The 20,333-nt window shown below is 42.4% G+C and overlaps 1 protein-coding gene across 1 annotated transcript; it reads right to left on the bottom strand.

Moving 5' to 3' along the window:
• Nucleotides 1-7,160: 7,160 nt before the first annotated feature.
• Nucleotides 7,161-11,759, bottom strand: LOC121984610 (vesicle-associated protein 1-3-like). The gene is made up of 8 exons (XM_042537627.1): nucleotides 11,598-11,759; nucleotides 11,289-11,359; nucleotides 11,086-11,167; nucleotides 10,884-10,999; nucleotides 10,629-10,790; nucleotides 10,479-10,517; nucleotides 9,105-9,182; nucleotides 7,161-7,478 (listed from the first exon to the last, which is right to left on the bottom strand). Exons 1-8 carry the CDS (start codon nucleotides 11,647-11,649, stop codon nucleotides 7,374-7,376), a joined length of 705 nt encoding a protein of 234 aa, XP_042393561.1. The 5' UTR covers nucleotides 11,650-11,759; the 3' UTR covers nucleotides 7,161-7,373.
• Between the last annotated feature and the right edge of the window lie 8,574 nt (nucleotides 11,760-20,333).

The following is a 20,333-nucleotide window of genomic DNA, read 5'->3' as shown; positions in this document are numbered from 1 at the left end:
ACTGAACCGGAGAAGCGGTCCCGGATGAAAAGTCAACTATGTTGACTTTGGGGATCGGCGCCCCATTCCGGGCGCCTGGAACCCTTCCGGGCGCCCGACAGTAACTTGACCAGATCGAGAATTATCTCGATTCAACGCTGGAGATAAAATTTATCCCTCTGTATGCCTTAACCTTTCAGCGCTCACCAAGGCTATAAATATAGCCTTGGTCCGTAAGCTCTTAATGGCTAGAAATTGTAACAACACTTGTGTGCTTCCATTACTTTGATTAGCTTTTCTTTTGTTGAACGAGAGTCTCCGCCTGAAGGAGTTTTTAGTGCAACAATCTTCCTTGATTAACAACCTCCCGGTTGTAACCAAGTCAAACCGGTGCCTCGCTTTTATGCTTTATTTTCCGCTTAATCTATTTTTCAAGTGTTAGCTTAATTGTCCGAGAAAGGGTTGTGTTTTACTCAGGCTATTCAACCCCCTTCTAGCCGCAACGGTCGTACAAGTGGTATCAGAGCCGAGGGGACTAACCGCCGAACGAAGCAACAAGATGGCCGGATCCAACATCCACGCACCAAAATTCGAAGGGGACTTCGCTAGCTGGAAAACCGAATGGAGGTATTTCTTGAAACAGATTATGATTTATTACTAACAATGGAATTTGGCTATGAAGCACCAGAGGGCAAAGCAAGAAATCAATGGTCAAAGAAGGAGCAGGCTGACCACGTGGCAAACAAGAAAGCAGAATTTCATCTGCTAAGTGTACTTCCAACACAAGAAGTCAATCGAGTCGGTACCTACAACTCGGCAAAGGAGCTTTGGGATAAATTCCTTGAGTTACACGAAGGAACATCCGAAGCCAAACTTGCAAGACGGGATTTACTTCGTAACCAGCTTACAAATCTCCGATTTGAAGAAGGTGAAACAATTGCACATCTACACTCGAGGATTCAGGAACTCATCACCAGACTTACGAATCTCGGAGAAGAGGTAAGTAACCGAGATTCGCTAAGGTATGCCCTAAATTCCTTTCCTAGAAACTCAAAATGGGCATCACTAGTAGATGCCTTTTACATTTCAAAAAATCTAGAAAAAATTTCATTAGACGAATTCTTTTCAACTTTTGAAGTGCATGAGTCAAGATGTGCAGGTCCGAAGGAGCCCAAGAATAATGTCGCCCTTAAAGCTTCGAGAGACGAACCTGAGTCAGAATCTTCTCTCGACGACGAGGAAATGGTAATGATGGTAAGACGATTTAAAAATATTTGTAAATCTAGGAAATCTAACCATCCGCAGGGAAGAAAGAAAAGAACCATCCGCTGCTACCATTGCGATGAAGAAGGGCACGTCAAGGACAATTGCCCTAAACTAAAGAACAACGGGAAGGACAAGGGTAAGAAGCCTATCCAAAATCGCAAGGCCCTAAAAGCGACGTGGGACGATACGTCGTCGGAATCAGAAGTCAAGGAGTTCTCCGGGCTCGCGTTAATGGCGAGTCATCAAGACGACGACTGCAAATCAAGCTCTTCCGAAATGAGCATCAATGAAGGGGGAGCCACGTCCGAAGAGAGCAGCAGTTCAGGGGGAGAAACCGACAACGAGATCGACAAGGTAAGTGAGGTACGATCTCTTCCTCCTAATAAAATGTTTAAATTCATTAAAATTTTAACAAAAGATTGCTGCAAATTAGAAAATGAAAATAAAGATTTAAAAGCAATATTAGCTACATCTTGTCCATTAGAAATGCTAGATAAATCAAATTTAGAAAATAAAAAATTAAAATTAGAAATTCAAAATTTAATGTTTCAAGTAGAAAATTTGAAAAACTCTGCTTGCTCATCTAAAACCAATTTTAGAAGGTTCAATAATTTGAATTGGTATTATAGATATCACCAGGGACAAATTAAAAATATCTCTAGAAAATATGTCCCTAAAAACTTTTTAGTTAATCCAGTAGGTTGGAACCTATATTGGGTTCCTAAATCATGCTTAAATTAATTTTAAAAGTAAAATTAGCGCTTTAAGTGAGAAAATTAAATAAAGAATTTCTTTATGAGGCTTTGTCTAAGGAAGTGGTTGTTGCTCCAATAACCAAGAAGGCCTAGTGCCTCGCCACGACCTGGAAGCCAAAATATTGAAATAAATGTTTAATTAACTTACTAATGAAGCATTAATACAAGAATTAATTAGTGCTTGAAAAAGGTTATTCAAAACATTTTATTTTCAATTTACCTACTTAGAATTTTTTTATTTTTATACTTAGAAAAATTCTCAAAAATTTTTTCCTAAGTTAAGAACTTTTTTTCTTGAAACTAGAAATCTCAGCTTTAATTACTTAGAAAAATATTCTAAATTTCTTAAAAACTTAGATTTTTTTAGAAATATTTTTTCTAAGTCTTTAACCCTTAGATTATTTTTTCTTGGAACCCCATTTTTTTGTGATCAAAGGGGGAGAAGGGAAAGTATAAGTCTAGGGGGAGGTAGATAGAATTTAATTTTTTTCTATCTATTTGCACTTAAATTGTAATTTAAGTTAATTTACTTAATTCAATTTTATGTCTATTTTAACCCTAGCTTAACTTGGGTTGATCACACCAAAAAGGGGGAGATTGTTGGAACCCCAAGGTTGTTTTGGTATGATCAACAAGTTAAGTTAGGTCCTGTGTATTTAACCTTGTGTCTAAGTGTACAGGAGCTTAGGAACACAGGTACTCGAGTGGAAGACGCAGCTAGCGAGAAGGACGGCACGAGGGACGAGGTGTCGGAAGAGTACACGGGTGGACGAGGGAAGCGCGGTGGTTCCGAGGGACGAAGCCGAGGCGGAAGATTGCTCGGGAGCAAGAGACGCACTAGCGAGAAGGTCGATGACCGAGGGACGAAGACTGCATGAGGCGGACGAGAAGGAAACACGCTGCAATTCCGAGGGACGAAGCCGAGGGAAGCACGCTCGAGAAGACGGAAGTTGGGTTGGGTGAGCCCTTTTCCCAAGGCGAGATCACCCAAACGAAGCGGATCCGAGCGAAGAACCGGACCAAGCGGATCGAACCGAGAAGCGGTCCGGATGAAAAGTCAACTATGTTGACTTTGGGGACGGGCGCCCGGACCCATTCCGGGCTCCGGCGCCCGGAACAGTAATATTGACCAGATCGAGAATTATCTCGATCCGAACGTTGGGGATAAAATTTATCCTGTGCCCGGAACCTTCCAGGCGCCCCCACCAAGGCTATAAATATAGCCTTGGTCCGGAAGCTTTTATCATAAATTGTAACAACACTTGTGTGCTTCCATTACTTTGATTAGCTTCCTTCTTTTTGTGCCTACACTGCTGTAAACGAGGCTTCTCCGCCTGAAGGAGTTTTTAGTGCAACAATCTTCCTTGGATTAACAACTTCCCCGGTTGTAACCAAGTCAAATCCGGTGCCTCGTTTTTATGCTTTATTTTCTGCTTATTCTATTTTTTCAAGTGTTAGCTTAATTGTCCGAGAAAGGGTTGTGTTTTACTCAGGGCTATTCAACCCCCCCTTCTAGCCGGCCGCATCGGTCGTACATCTCTTGCGTCGCTGGATCAAAGGCTCACTAGAAATGGTCGACTCCGAGGGTATCGAAATCGGCGCCATCGACGCTCGCTCAAGAGGGAGTTCGGCTGTGGCGGTCATGGCATCGTTGGCGGCCATTCGGCTTCCACCCAACTCACTGGCTGCCGCGTGGCTTCCTCCAACCTCGACAGTCGGATCATCAAATTGGTCGACCGACAATAGATCCTAACGCTCTAGCTCAGCAACACCCTTGGCGTTAATCTCCGCGTCGGCCAACCTTCTTTTGCCGCTCAGTTGTGCCCTCAACATAATTTAAACTTCAAGAAAGAAGGAAAAAATCAGTTAGATTCAAAGATGGGGAGAAGAAAGAGCATACCTAAGGTTAGGGGAAGTCGCATGCAGATCAGGCTCAACCCGAACACATAAACAACACTCTCCAACAACAACCGATGGATGTGATACTTCTGACCAGCCAAACTGGAGGTTGCTTGGAGATAGTCCGATTGGCTTTAATATCTGCTGAGCGACGAAGGCTTCATCACTTTCATCTGTCAGGTGGTCGGGAAGTTAGGCCAATCTAGAAAACGAACAAAAAAATAATGCTCCTTCCAGTTCTTATTAGAGGTCGGCATTTTGTCAAAAAAGACAGAATCCACTTGAGCCTGGAACAAAAAGGTCCCTGGCTCGGACAACTTCGGATAATAAAAATAATGAAATACCCTAGGCACTAAAGGGATGTCGTGCAAACGAAACAGCATGACCACCCTGCACAGCAGCCTAAAGGAGTTAGACACTAATTGGTGTAGGGAGATACGTAGGGGTGTAATCGAGCCAAGCCAAGCCAATCTCTTGAATGTTTGAGTTTGGCTTGTTTATAATCGAGCCGAGCTCGAACTTTACTTAATGAATATATTCATAGCTCACAAGCTTATTCGAGCTTTTATCGAGCATGAACAAGCTTAATAAATATAAATTATAAATTTAAATATTCATTAAATAATAAATTATATATTTAGAGAAAATTATAATATTCTTATTAAAATTTATAATTTTATTCTAATAAATAAATTTAATATATTTGTTTATATATTTTATAAGGAGAGTATAAAACTATAAATTTAATATCAAAACTATTATTTTTTTATTTAAAAGTTGATTTATAAGTTCAACAAACATATTCACGAGCTAACAAACTGAATATTATGAAGTTTGAGCTTGGTTTGTTTATCTTAACGAGCCTCATTAAACGAGCTTAAATAAACTTTTATTGAATCGAGCTTCGAATATCTCATGAGCGGCTTGGTTCATTTACACCCCTAGAGATACGAAAGTATTTACACATGACTAAGAAGAAAGGATGAACGGGAAAACGAAGACTGACGCAGAATTGGTCCTTAAAGAAAGGTAAAAAGCCGGCGGGAGGCAAATGGGGTGAGTCATAGGCTGAAGGAATAGAGATTTGGTTATTGGAGGGGAAACGATACGTGCGCTTCATCTGGTCAATTTCATCATCGTTGAACTTAGACTCGGTCGAGGTATACCACAACCTGGGGATGGATGCAAGAGGTTGAGGAGAAGAGGCCATAAAAACTGAGAAAGAAGAAGATCAGGATTCAACGAGAGAAAGAAAGAAGGGGCTTACTGAGAAATGTCGTCGGCGAAGACGAAGAGAAGGGGAAGCGTAAGAGAGCATGCGTGAGAAAGAAAACCCCAGGAAGTATAAAGCTGACGGCAAGTAAATAAGGGCTTATAAGTCCCACGGACAATCACTCTGACATGTCCGATTGAGGGTTACAGAAAATGAAGTCGAAATCTTACCATGGAATTTGAAAAGGTGTATGTCACATCAACAGTAAATATCCACCTATCACCTCAAGCGTGCGACGGTAGAGATTGGGGCACGTGGTTTGCGATAGGGAAGCATTAATGGGGCTTAATTAAAAGGCATGGGCAACGTGTTCAACCATAATAACCAGATATTTGCACAATCTTCCAGAAATCAGGAGGGCGTCAACAGCCAATAAAAGACGTGCGTCCATGAAAGCGAAGAGAAATGGAAAAATTACTAAGTGTCGCCGCCATCCCGACCGGCATAGATCTCTAACTAAGTGATAGCCGAGCGGTGGCTTTAAACCCAGATCTGTAACTGATAGCCAAGCGACGATTCTAAACCTAGGTACATAATTAGTTGTCGAGCAACGCCTCTAACCCTATGGGAGTAATCAACTTCGATGTTCACCTTGGTCGAGCTGCGGTTCTAAGCTCAGGCTAGTAAGGTAAAGCAGAATGACGACTATGAAGATGATATGAGCTGATTGGCAGCTCGAGAATAGAAAATGCCCGATCAGCGGAAGCTTACTGAAGACATTGCTCGTCAAGTCAGTCGGACTTACAGCTTCTTTCGACTAGACTTGATGGGAAGACTTATGATACAATCATAAAGGGGGCTCACGTGGGTTAAAGGTAGAGACAGTAATCGACGTGGAAGTTAAAGTCAAGGTGGTCAACAGTGATCAGTGGTAGTCAACGGTCCCACCAAAGATGGCCGAGCGAAAATCGACGTCAACAACCGATTAGGCATGAAGTGCCCGATCGACCAGGTGCTTGTCTGAGCAAAATGCTCATCCGGCTAGGAGCACTATGGCAAGAATATCATACACTCATTACGGATTGGAGGAACATTAAAGTGATCAGAGCGCTTGTCCGATCAAGTGGAAACAATCTACTGAACCAGGTCGCTGCGGAAAAAAGTAGCAGAGGTCGACCGAGTGAAGGAGTCCCGGCTGAGCGGATACCCCGCTCGACCAAATAGTGGGGCCATTCCTATATCCCTTAATATCCCTTTGGGAGGTATTCCCGCTGATAACAGAACATGGTCAACAAGCGAATCATACGACGAAAACTTCTACTGTCTCATTGGGAATTTGCCAGCCTTATTAAAGTATGGTGTTAGTAATACTTTTTTGATATGTCCTTTCATATTAATTTTTGCATAAATATTAAAATTAATGATTTTCTAAAAAAAGCAAAATAATAATATTACTAGATTAGGAGAAAGATTACCTACGGTGAGGAAATTTGAGTATGAGTACACATACTCAATTTTTATAATTTCAAAAGCAAATATCTCATTCAAAATTCAAATAAACTAATTGGTACACGATTTGAAAATTCAAAATTTTAATATTTTTCAAATAAAAAAAGTCGAAAATCATTGATAATGGTATTATTGTCCTGGTTGGTAACGAGCTTATAATAACTTTTTATCAAGTCCATGCTGTCAAATCCAAAACGAAAGTGATTGAACGTAAAAAATACTCTAAATCATTTCAAATTAAAATCAATATATTCTTATAAGACTGAATGTATTCATATTCTCAAAACTGAATTTTTAAAAAAGTTAAGTAAAATTATAAAGTGGAAGGAAAGAATGGGTGTACAAATTATGAAAGTTGGATACTCAAAATGGATAATACCCAAACTTCCTCGCAAGGTTTAGTAAAACGCCCTCGAAACAAAAACAAGTTACGGAAATAACAAATTAATAATAGAACTGGGAAAATGATCAGACAACCTCTTAAAATACTCAATAAAAAAGTTATAAAATTACCAAAAAGAAAAAGATGAGACAATCTATTAAAACATACAAAGGATCCTTACTTTTGATAAATACAACTGTGTAGATGTTTTAAGATTACAAGACCATACAATCCAAAAATCAATCACACAACAGATTATTTTGTTCGACTGTAAAGAATGAAACTCACACGAACCATTCTTTTTCATTTTTTTTTTCAAAAAATAAACACAATCCTCGTAAGAGTGTGTGTGTGTGTGAAACTTCAGCTTCTATGTGCTTCTGAAGAGATAGCCAATGATGATGCACAAGAAAGCCACAACCGCCACAAACGAAATGGAGAAACCACCGCGATTTTGCTGTTTCCTTAGCAATTCCTAGAAGTTGCAAAGGCCAGAAAACGTTACAACTAATTACATAAACATTGTAAATAAGTATAGTTTGTATATGAAGAATGAAAATCCAAGCCATCCCTTTACAGGCTCTTACTTGGCCTATAGTTCGACATGAGCATATCAAATATTGATAATGTGAGGTTGACTAATAGAGACCAAAAAATGGTTTGACAGGATGTGTACTAAACTGAAGCAGAATGTTGTGAGGATAGACCAACATTAAATGAAGAATCTGAGAGTCCATATTTCTCTGTTATTGTGTAAGCTTAATGGCAAGAAAGATTAGGCAAATAACCAAATACAACACCAACTAAAACTAAAAGTGAATAAAATACAACATGCATATAAAAACATCCCTTATATGACAAGGCAACTCTTCTAGTGAACATTTGTTCAATCTAAGGCATAATTTTATGATGTAGACTCCAAGCCAGATACTGGGGAACATGAAGCAATATCGAAGTTACATGTGGAAAACATTATTAGAGATTGAAGATAGCAGAAGTCAATGATAAGTGAACACCCAAGAAAGGTATTTTACAATGCAAATCAATGAGACAACAAGTCCACTCAGTCGGTCATTGAGTGATGCAACACAAATGCTACTTAATGATAGTAGATATACCAACACAACTAGCCACCATCTTCTTGTGAGGTAAAAATTGAGTGTCCCGTTCTCTGTCAGCAAAATCATGGCAAATATTAATAGACCTTATATACCAACACAACCAGCCAGTCTCTTTTAATAGGGAAAGAGCCATGTGGACAACGAATTGCTGGCACAAGGACAACCCTATTGGCACAATAAGGACAACCCTATTTAATGACCTCATCACGTCAATAGTTACTATCAACCATTTTGTCTGATATGGCAGTTTCAAGTAATCACTAAGGTAATTGCCAGACTATCAATTTTGAAATAATTTACACTTTCAATTCTATCAATTTTGAAATAATTTACACTTTGAATTCAGATATAGAACTAAAGTAGAATATATAAAATGAAATTTTAATACTTTTTACTCAATTAATTCTTGCACTTGGTTTCTTTATTTGTCAAAAAAAAGACTCCGGTAATTAGATAATTGATCTGAACTTTTATAGTAACATGTCGTGCATATACTCGTTATATTTTGACATATGATAAAGCGTGATTTGGCCAATGCCACTTGGCATGACATAAGGTTTCAAACTATTTATCCTAAAGTTAGAAAAGTTGAATCAATTAGTGGAATGTGCAAGGGAAGCTGAAAATCAAAGAAAAGTTAAGCCAGTACAATAAAAACTTATTTGATTGATTTGAATATAGTACTGACTAAAATTGCATAGAGCTCCGTTAAGCTCGATGAAGTAATAAAATTCATGTAGTCAAACTTAGTTAATTGGGATAAACAAGGGTTAATGATAAAGAATTCAAGTAGCACCTTTCTAAGAAAACCCTGAAAAATCAACAAATATAACTTGAACAAATAAAAAAACGTGTTAATCACAAAGTCTTGTATCTCTTTGTAGTAAAATCTAAAAGCTGAACCAGAACCCAAGAAAAATTTGAATATTATAAGGTACTAGAGAATATCAGGTATGAATCAGAGAAAAGGAAAAGCATACCAACTCTTGTCGTAATTTCTGATTTTGTTGAAGTGCATATTCCTTCTCCTCGGTCAGCTTTTGAGCTAGCATTTCCACCTACAGAGTTAGATTCATAATAGTTAACACGCAAAAGGAGATAAAGAAGGGAATTCATCTACTTGTCTACAGATAATATTGGAGTAGAATTATGTTAGATAAGTTTTAGAGTTAAATCAATTAGATCTACTGATGACCAATAAAATCTACAGGTAGACCAATTGAATGATTTGAGTTGCAAAAGCGATGGAAATGGGATATTAAAGAAAAAAAAATGAGACGGTACCAATGGTACAACCTTGCATAAAGGTTAATGCAAAGATGAGATCCATGTAGCAGCCCCCAAACTGTTGGTGTAAGACAGTTTGGCATATGGCTTCTAAATGTATCGCGAATCAAATCTTGAAATGCACCATTTTCTATCATGAATGCTATTCAAACTTAACTATTATCTCCCTTGACTTTCATAACTAGCAAGTTAGTAACATCTCACTGAATATTTTTTTGTAACTCCTACTTCCCTTAGCTCTTTTTGTTATTGTTCATAAAAATGACAAATATCACTAAAGTCTTATCTTCATTCAATTTCCCTGAGATCCAGATCAGATCTCTATGTTATGAAGAACATATCTGTTTGACAGATATAATATAGTCATTTCACATTAAACATATATGAATTTGAAGAAGTAGAAAGCAGAGGCAGTTATAATACAGCCATTTCCTTTTTAGCTGAAAATATTTGCTGATGCTATCTTTTTCTTGGTTGTCCTGTGTTATTGTTCAAGATCTGCTCCCTCTTTGTTTCCGAGTGTGCCTTTCCATCTATTGTTGTCTCCACTCTCCACAGATGCAAGTTTAGGATATGAGGTGTCCCCTCGGGGCAGTGCGATGGTTAAGGCATGGGGTGTTGCCACATGAGGTCTTGGGGTCGAAACTCGGCATGATCGAGCATAACCTCCCCCATGTCTTGGTCATTTGCACTAATGGCTAGTAGCCACCCGTGATTTACCTCCTCCGTGTTGGCCTAGGGACGGGTTGGCGGGGGCGCTGGGGCGAGCGAATCGCCTTTTGCCACAAGTTTAGGATATGAGGGTTTGAAACATTGTATTGCACTGGCAGCTATAGTGCATTGATATAACTTTTACCAGTTAATATATACATTGGGGGAGCAGTTGTTTGCTAACATCTTTTTTTCCAAAAGGATAAATGGGAAGTCGCACACAAAAGCATCCTTAATTTACTCCATAGCAAAGCACTAAATGGTAGCATACCATGAAATAACTAATGAATCATCTCATCTATCTAAAAAGTACCTCAAAGTTACCTAAAAGTAGAATATAAGAATCTCAAAGTTACCTCATTCTCTCTAGAAGACTCTTCCAATGATCTTGATGCCTGAAATTATGTTACTATTAATACCCAAGCCAACATTCCAACAAGATGGCTAAAGCAAAAGGGATAGTGTGGGATCCCAAAGTTGATTAAATGACTTTAATGTCAACTTACTGCATCAAATAATGTTGAACTCTGAACTTCATTGTCTAACATGGAAGAATGTGGAGAACCTCCTTCCTCTGATTCCTCAGGAACTGGAGAGGGAGGATTGGCAGGTATATAAATGGCGCGTAGCTTAAACTCCTCAACAACTTTACCAGGTACTTTATTGAACTAAAATTCGAATGAGGTCATCAATTCTCAGACATCCAGGATTCAGAAATAAGCCTTGGAAGAAAAAACAAGTAACATCACCACGAACAGTACCATTTCAGTGGTTATGTCCTTGGTTGTGGTTCCATCATCTGTAGCAACACTTTGAATTAGGAACTTATCTTTGCACTGCAGATCGGGTGGAACCTCCTTCTGAGCTTGCATTGTCACTAGCAGAGAGTATAAACAGCAAAAATAGCTTCAGATACAAAAGGGGAGAAATGCCAATTAGATTCATATTTTAGGAGGATTTCACCTGTTATGCTAACTGATGATCTCGGCTGGACAATTCCCATGTTTGGTCGCACACTGTACTTCTTTGGACTAGTTGTTTTAACCTAAGAATCGTAAGGAATCCACCCAAACATAAATATTTAGTCGAAGCAACAAACTCTCCGAAAGACTAAAATTTGTGATGATAAGCGCAGAAAAGAGTCAATTTTGAAGAACAAAATATACCTTAAAAGCAACATAATGATCTGTTTTGTTGGTCAGCTGCATGCTACAAGAGCTCTGCCTTTTCACCTCGACTTCGTGAAACAATGATCGCCGCCGATGGCACGCAAACAAACACCGTCAGAATCAAGAAAACGATGAAACCAAGAGAAACTTTCCCATCAATAATACCCCCAAAAAACAATTCTATGCCCATAGGCATTAGGGGAAAACAGAGAAGGTCGAATCTAGTCACAGCAGAGAGATCTGACTCAGATTCCAATCGGAATCGAAGTTTTGATGAAGGAAATAAAAGAAAGAAAGAGAAATTACAAGGCAATTTTAGCTCAGAGGGGTAGATCTTGAGGAGGCCTCCGCTGATCATGATGACGGATTCGGACCGACGACAGCGATAAGCAACTTCCTTCCTCTACCACTTCGTCATAGATCTCGCAATCTCAATTTCGAGAGGAAACGCCGGTCGATGTCCGATTCTATTCTAACGGTAAGAGAAGAAACCTTGGACGGGATCCTCTCTAGCGACCAAATTTCACAACAGTGCTGCAATCCCCACATCATGACCGTCCATTCAATCTGACCTCGCTCCTAAGTCCTAAGATCCGAAGAGAGGCAACTTTGGACGGGATTGAATTGTCCCGGGCTATGGTGCCCCAATTATGACTTATTTATATAATTTTTTTTTAAATAAGGATTAATCAAAAGATATTACCGTGCTGTATGTATTTTTCAATTTATTTGAATGATTGATGAAAAAATTTTATGGATAAGATCGATTATTCTAAAAATAATTAAGTTGACTAAGATGATTATTATTATTTTTTTTTAAAAATTGATTGATAATTTATAGTGTTGTTCCGTGGGTCGGAGAGGATCTATCTGATTTGATCAAATTAAGCTCACAAAAATAAGGGCATCATATATTCTGGCGTCTCAGACTTGTTACATGGGACAAGGTATTTTCGATTGGTATATACCTAGTGGAACAAATCCCTCTCGCCCCATGTTAACTTAAGAGTCCAGTATAATTGATTTTGTAATTTATCTTTTTTAGGAATTGACCAGGAGAGATATATGAAATAAGTATAATGATATTTTAGTACAATAAACAAAAAATATCAAAAGAATATATAATCTTAATTGTTATCCCTAATCTAGGGACCAACTACGAGGGATATATAAAATGAGGCAATCATTCTATATGTTTCTCATAGTCCGTCCCTAGTTTAGGGATGACAAATTAAGGGATGTGATCATAATTTATCTTCATTCATATAATTTAGGGATCGAGGAATATATGAAATGTTATCTCATTTCATACGTCTCTTGTAGTAAGTCCATATATTAGGGATGACAAATTGAAGAATGTGATCATAATTTACCTCCATTCATATAATTTAGGAATGGACTATAACGAACGTATGAAATGAGTATAATCATATTTTATTATAATAAAAAAACGTATCAAAAGAATATCTAATCTTAATTTATTATCCCTAATTTATTTTACCAAATTAGTCCAACATTTGGTTTTAATCAATATTATTTGCGATAAAAATCAAAAAAGCACCCTTTATTTTTGAAATCATCGAGATGACGCCCGCCCCCACTTTAATTTTTTATCAAAAAGCATGTCTATCTCCTTATAAAATGACTCAACTATCCTTTACAATACTGTTTCATTATTATATATCTCTTATATATTTTTTCTTGCCTAAATCCTAAATTTAGGATGCATATTGTAATAGCTACAATTCGTAACTAAGATTTCGTAATTATTATAGCTGAACTTATACACTATTTGTGCAATCAACTTCTAGGATTTTGATGTTTAACAATATACCTAAGTCTGGTCAGTTTGACCAAGACTTGATCCAAACAGGACTTGATGTTTGGAAAAGAGAAGTTTAGTTAGGACTATATGACTAGCAAGGGTAAATCCTAACTGAAAGATAGACAGGTGAGAAGTCTGCTGAGTGACTAGTCCTAATTGGAGATTAAGCAAGGAGAAGTCCTAGTGAGTGAAGTCAGACTCTAGTGAGTGAAACTAGGTAATGGAAGTCCTGGTGAATGAAATCAGACCCCAGTGAGTGAAGTTAAGTGGTGGATGTTAGTTAGAGCCCTAGAGCCAATCATTTGATGATTGTTGTATGGACTCATTGTATCATATTTCTTATATATATAAAGGCATTTGGTTTTTGGTTATTATGCTTACTTGTATTGGTGTCAAATAAACTAAGTATAATAGCGTCCTTGAGTAGAATGTTCTTACCTATATCAATCGATTGGTTGAATCGATAGTGAGATGATATAAGGATTACTACTCTTAATCATTCCTAGTCGAGTATTAACATTCAGGGACAATGTTAATGCGACGAGACTAGCATGTAGGTCAACTCGATGACTTGATCTCACAAGTCATGGATATAGAGATATCAAGTTGACACATGGGTATGCATTGGAGAATGTATACTGAATGACCCGCCATGAGAAAGTATCATGGATCGTTATATGAGTGTCATATACTTTCTCATGTGGCTATTAGTATGACTACTAGTTCTTGGACCTGAAGTCACCATGGATCCCTACATAAGGAGTTACGTACTTTGGCTTCGTCAAACGTCACCCGTAACTGGGTGGACTATAAAGGCGATTACTGGGTATGTAACGAATTATGTAGAGGGATGTGAGTGATGTAGATGAAATCTATCCCACCTATATGACGGGAGCGACATCAATATTCTTGATAGAGTGAGACCACGAAGTGCATGATCATGCCCAAATGAGTCAATATGAGATATTGAGCTCATTTGATTGAGTGAGTCTACTTGGAGTTCAAGATTTAGATTGATTAGAGGATGACACGGTCTATGCCTCACATTGATCAATCTAGATGTCTAGGATAGAAGGACAATGTCATATATTGTGAGGAGTCACAATTAGTAGTCACAAGGTGATGTTGGATCTCAACATTCTTATAACTTGGGTAGTAATGATGTGTTGCTAGATACCACTTATTACTTATGCTTCTAAATGGGTTTAGGAGCATTGTCAACGTTATAAGAACCTATAGGGTCACACACAAAGGACAATTAGATAGAGATTAGGTTCATATGATGAACCAAGAGGATTAGATTCATGTGATGAATCAAATTGGATTAAGAGTAATCCTAATTGAGCTAATTGAGCCACACCCTCCGATCGGCCACACGACCCTAATTGAGCCACACCCTCCGATCGGCCACACGACCCTCCGACCGGCACTGTTTGCTTTTTTCGAGATCAGTTCGTGGCCGGTCTGCGCTTTCCCATTCATCCGTTCATCCTTGAGGTGTGCAACTATTTCCGCCTCCCGCTCGGCCAACTCGTCCCTAATTCCTTTAGGTTGCTATGCGGGGTGGTTGTCCTCTTTAAGCTGCACGACATCCCCTTAGTCCCTAAGACTTTCCACTACTTCTACTATCCCAAACAGTTCGAGTGGGGTACTTTTCTTTTCCAATCGCGAATCGGTCTCGTTTTCTTCGACAAGATGCCGACCTCGAACAAACACTGGAAAGAAAACTATTTCTATCTTCGTCTTCCCGAGCGGTCGTCCTTCCGCACTAAATGGCAGACCACTGTGCTGAGTCCGCCGGACCTCAGTAAATATAAGAGCCAGCCAGATTACCTTTACGCAGCCAATCTGCTGGCCGGGCAAAGATTTAACATCAACAAGCTGCTCCACGAGGGGGTGCTATATATATTTGGACTGAGCCCGATCAGAACGAAGCTTTCGGGCAGCATGGGTAAGCATTTTCCTTGTCCCCCTTCCTTTTGGTCTAACTGATTTATTCTTCTTTTATGCAGCTGACATTATGTGGCGTGCCAAGGTTGCTGATCGGATGAAACTGAAAGCTGCTGAAGTGGAGGCGGCAGCCGCGAAGGAAATGGCCGATCTAGGAATCGAACCGGTCTGCTCACACGAGGGTGAAAGTGAAGAAGCTTCTCCTGCGGTTGGAGAGTCGGCTGTTCGGATCCCTACAACTGCACCGATCGGTGATGCTATCTCGTCTGCCGGGCAACCAGCATCGGAAGAAGCGGGGCACTCGACCGAGGACTCCCCACTGATAATACGCAAACGGCGCCGGACGGATCTCCACACCCAGTCAGCTACATCTGTGGAGCCAGTGACTGAGCCGACCGGCGCCCCTACTGTAGCAATCGCCCCGGCCCCTGCTCCAGTCGAGGCTATTTCTTCGGACCGAACTCCTTCCCAGCTTGATCTGCCGATGGCTTCCCTTGGAGCGCCGCCTATCAGTTCCCAGCCACAAGCTCCCATTCGGCTTAGGCGTTCTGGTATAGTGTCTGCCCCGCTCGGTGAGCCATCCGGGCGCGCAACCTCGGCTCAATCTGATCCGAGCGGCCGTGAGTGGTTAAGGCCGTCCTCCACCTCCCAAAAGAAGAATTTCTTCTGGCGGCCGATCGGCCAGTTGCCCCTGAGCATCAAATTACTATCCGCGGACCGCTCGCCAAGATATGGGAGGATGCGAGAGCCCGCGTCGCCTTGATGACTCCCGGTCAGCTCAGCGACAGCCACTTGCAGCAAGCTACCGGGGTATGCTTCTTAACACACTACATGACTATTTGACTTGGTTCATGATATTATTTCCTCTGTGCACAGAATTGGGTAGAGAACATCGCGGCCAGCAACCGCTTGGCTGCACTGGAGGACGAATTGAAAAAGCTTCAACTTTCCGGAGGGGCGCCAGTTCAGGGGCCCTCATATGCCATGCTTTGAGCCGAGCTGAACAAATTGGAGAAATTACTAGCAGCCGAGCGACACAAGTCCTCCGACTTGGAGATCAGGGTAGCCAGGCTTGAAGCCCAAGTCAAGTCTCATGACCAGGAGATAAAGCTGGCGACCAATAGAAAAAATAGGGTCGTCTCCGATTTGGAGGCAAAGAATGTGCAAGCCCGAGCACTGGAGCAGCGCGTCAACGAGTTGGCCGATCTACTATCTGCTAAGCAGGAGGGCCGATCGACCTATGAAGCTAAATTTCAAGGAGACAAGAAAGATCTCCAAGACGCTCTCGACGCTTCCCGAGCTGCGCTAAAGGAATATCAAGACGGTGAATCATGCTGCTTTGAGGTGATGAAACAAAACTATCTCCGCTCGGACGAATTTGGCAAGAAGTTTAGCGATCGGCTAGTTCTAGCCTTTGAGGAAGCTATCCGGGCGACAACGATTTATCTGCAGGCTAAGGGCCAACTTCCGGAGACGCCCTCCATCCCTCCTAAAGACTTTGCTGGTCTGCTAGAAACCATCCCCAAGCCCATTTTTGAAGCCCTGGAGTGAGGAGCGCTTTCAGCTTATCTTTGTTTTTATGTTTTGAACTGTATCTGTATGCTCGCCATTCTGTGAGTCACAATTATCCGCCTTAATCTGACTTTCCAGCTACTTGACTGCGTTATTTTTGTACGTCGTGTTAACATAAAATTCCGTCTCTGCTAATGTTACTTGTCCGCACGTATTTCCCCCAAATGGTATTCAGTAGTCTTCGGGCTGGTGTGTTTATAATCGCCGGCCTGACTCAGGGATTTAACGTCGCCGCTCGACGGTCTTCAAATCGGGGGGGGTTTATAGTCGTCGGTCCGACTCTAGAGTTTAACGTCGCCGCTCGATGGTCTTCAAGCCGAGGGGTTTATAGTCGCTGGTCTGACTCTAGAGTTTAACGTCGCCGCTCGAGGGTCTTCAAGCCGGGGGGTTTATAGTCGTCGGTCCGACTCTAGAGTTTAACATCGCCGTTCGACGGTCTTCAAGATAGGGGGTTTATAGTCGTCGGTCCGACTCTAGAGTTTAACGTCGTCGCTCGACGGTCTTCGAGGAGTCTTGCCATTCGGCAACAAATGCTCATATCCTTCACAATTTTTCTTATCTTCAATCTTGCAGCCAAAGGATACAGACGAATGGAACATACATGAAATGAATTACACTGGTGCACCTTTCATCCAATACGGTATGACTGGAGGTGGTTTGCGCTCCATGGTCGATCTAGCCGCCATCCGTCCTCATCTTCCAGGTAGTATGCACCCGATCGGAGCTTCTCGACGACTCTTAAGGGCCTCGCCCAGGGAGCTGCCATCTTACTCACATCGCCGACCGGCTTCACCTTCTTCCATACTAGGTCGTCGACCTGGAATGCTCTGGGAATTACACGCCTGTTGTAATTCTGCTTCATTCTTTGCCGGTACGCCATCAGCCGGACGACTGCTTTAGCTCGTGCTTCGTCAACTAGGTCCAACTCCAGCTGTCTCCGCTTGGCATTGTCCCCATCGTAGTTCTGGATCCGATCGGATTCGACTCCGATCTCAACAGGGACGACCGCTTCGCCCCCATATACCAAGTGGAACGGTGTTACCCCCGTTCCCTCCTTTGGGGTTGTGCGAATGACCCATAGCACGCTGGGCAGCTCGTCCACCCAGCTTCCTCCCATGTGATCGAGCCAAACCCGAAGGATTCGCAGAATCTCCCGATTGGCTACTTCGGCTTGGCCATTGCTTTGAGGATACGCCATGGAAGTGAAGTGTTATTCGATGTCGTACCCTTTGCACCACTCTTCGAGCTGCTGACCGACGAACTACCGCCCGTTATCCGAAATGAGCCGACGAGGAATGCCAAACCGAAAGATTATATTCTGCCAGATGAACTTCTTGACCATCTGCTCGGTTATCTTGGCCAGTGGTTCGGCTTCGACCCACTTGGAGAAATAGTCGACCGCCACTAGTAAAAACCTCCGCTGCCCGATTGCCATGGGGAAAGGCCCCACTATATCCATACCCCACTGGTCGAACGGGCAGGACACAGTAGACGCCTTCATCTTCTCCGTTGGCCTATGGGAGAAGCTGTGGAACTTCTGACAGGAAAGGCAGGTAGCGACGATCCAAACGACGTCTTCCTGTAGAGTTGGCCAAAAGTATCCGGCCAGCAGGATCTTCCTAGCCAATGATCGTCTTCCCGGATGACCTCCGCAAGATCCTTGATGTACTTCCTGGATAATATATTCTGCGTCTTCCAAGCTGACACACTTCAGCAGCGGGCGGGAGAACGCCTTTTTGTAAAGCTGATCCCCAACGAGCGTGAACCGGCCGGCTCTCCTCCTCAGTAGCTGGGCTTCCTCTCGATCGGACGGCGTGGCCTCCGAACGCAAAAATTCTATTATGGTTGTTCTCCAATCGCTCGGGAATGTGAGGCCTTCCATCCGGTCGATGTGTGCCACCAAGGACACCTGCTCAATTGGCTGTTGGATGACGATCGACGATATTGAGATAGCGAGCTTGGCTAATTCATCCGATGACTGGTTCTCGGCTCGGGGGATTTTCTGTATGACAACCTCGATGAAGTTACTTCTGGGCTTTTCAAAGGCCTCGGCGTAGAGCTGGAGCCTTACGCTGTTTATCTCGAAGGACCCCGAGAGTTGCTGAGCGGCCAATTGGGAGTCAGAATACAGTGTCACCCGGTGGTCTCCCACATGCCGAGCGACCTGTAGGCCGGCTATGAGGGCCTCATATTCCGCCTTGTTATTTGTTGCCCGATAATCCAGCCGGATGGACAGATGCATCCGCTCTTCTTGAGGAGAGAGCAGCAAGATGCCGATCCCACTCCCGAGCCGAGTAGATGACCTGTCCACAAATACCTTCCACAAAGCTTCAGGTTCAGGATTTTGTACCTCCATTATGAAATCTGCCAAGGACTACACCTTGATCGTCGAGCGGGGTTGATGCTGGATGTCAAATTCACTGAGCTCCGCCGTCCACTTAATGAGCCGCCCGAACGCCTCAGGGTTTAGGAGTACTCTTCCCAGCGGGCTGTTTGTCATAACGATGATAGTATGCACCAAGAAATAAGGACGAAGCCTCCATGCGGCCAGGACTAGGGCGAACGCGAGCTTCTCGAGACCAGTATAGCGGGACTCAGCATCTTTTAAGATGTGGCTCAAGAAATACACTGGCTGCTCTTCTCCGCCTCCCTTTACCAGTGCCGAGCCAACAGCATGCTCGGTTGATCACAGGTATATGCGGAGCGGCTCACCCACGTTTGGTTTAGCCAATACAGGTAGTGAGTTGAGATAGACTTTTAGCTCTTCGAACGCCCGGTCGCACTCCTGATCCCACTGGAACTTAGTGGCCCGGCGCAGGATCTTGAAAAATGGTAAGCTTTGGTCGGCTGTCTTAGAGATGAATCTTGACAATGCCGTTATCCGGCCGGTGAGGCGTTGCACTTCCCTCAGATTCCTAGGAGGCGGCATGTCTCGCAGTGCTTTCACCTTGCTAGGGTTCGCCTCTATGCCCCGCTCGGTCACGATATATCCCAAGAAGCACCCGCCTTTTGCCCCAAACAGACATTTTTGGGGGTTCAGCTTGACTCCATACCTCCTCAGTGTTCGGAAGGTTTCCTCTATGTCTGTACAAAGATCGGCCGCTCGAAGTGACTTGATTAGTATATCATCCACGTAGACTTCCAGGTTGCGCCCGATCTGCTCCCGGAATACTTTGTTTATCAGTCGTTGGTAGGTAGCCCCAGCGTTCTTGAGTCCGAACGGCATCATATTGTAGCAGTAGGTGTCGTCCGCAGTAATGAAGCTCACTTTGTCCTGATCCTCCCGAGCAAGCGACACTTGGTGGTATCCCTGGTATGCGTCCAGCATGCATATCAGCTCGCACCCCGAGGTAGAGTCTACCAGCTGATCGATCCGGGGCAGAGGGTAAAAATCCTTTGGGCATGCCTTGTTTAGATCCCGGAAGTCGATACAGACTCTCCATTTGTTGCCTGGCTAAGAGACCAGCACCACATTGGCGAGCCAGCTCGGGAATTGCACCTCCCGTATGTGCCCGGCCTCCAGCAGTTTCTCAACTTCAGCTCGGATGATGACGTTCTGTTCAGCGTTGAAGTCCCTCTTCCTCTACTTCACCGGCCGAGCGTCCAGTCGGACGTGGAGTTCATGCTGCGCTACGCTCGGCGAGACCCCCAGCAGTTCATGAGTTGACCAAGCGAAGACGTCGCAGTTTCGCTGG

This window comes from Zingiber officinale, chromosome 5B (assembly GCF_018446385.1).
Source record: "Zingiber officinale cultivar Zhangliang chromosome 5B, Zo_v1.1, whole genome shotgun sequence".
In the NCBI taxonomy this organism is placed as follows: domain Eukaryota; kingdom Viridiplantae; phylum Streptophyta; class Magnoliopsida; order Zingiberales; family Zingiberaceae; genus Zingiber; species Zingiber officinale.
This window is presented reverse-complemented; position numbering and strand designations above follow the sequence as displayed.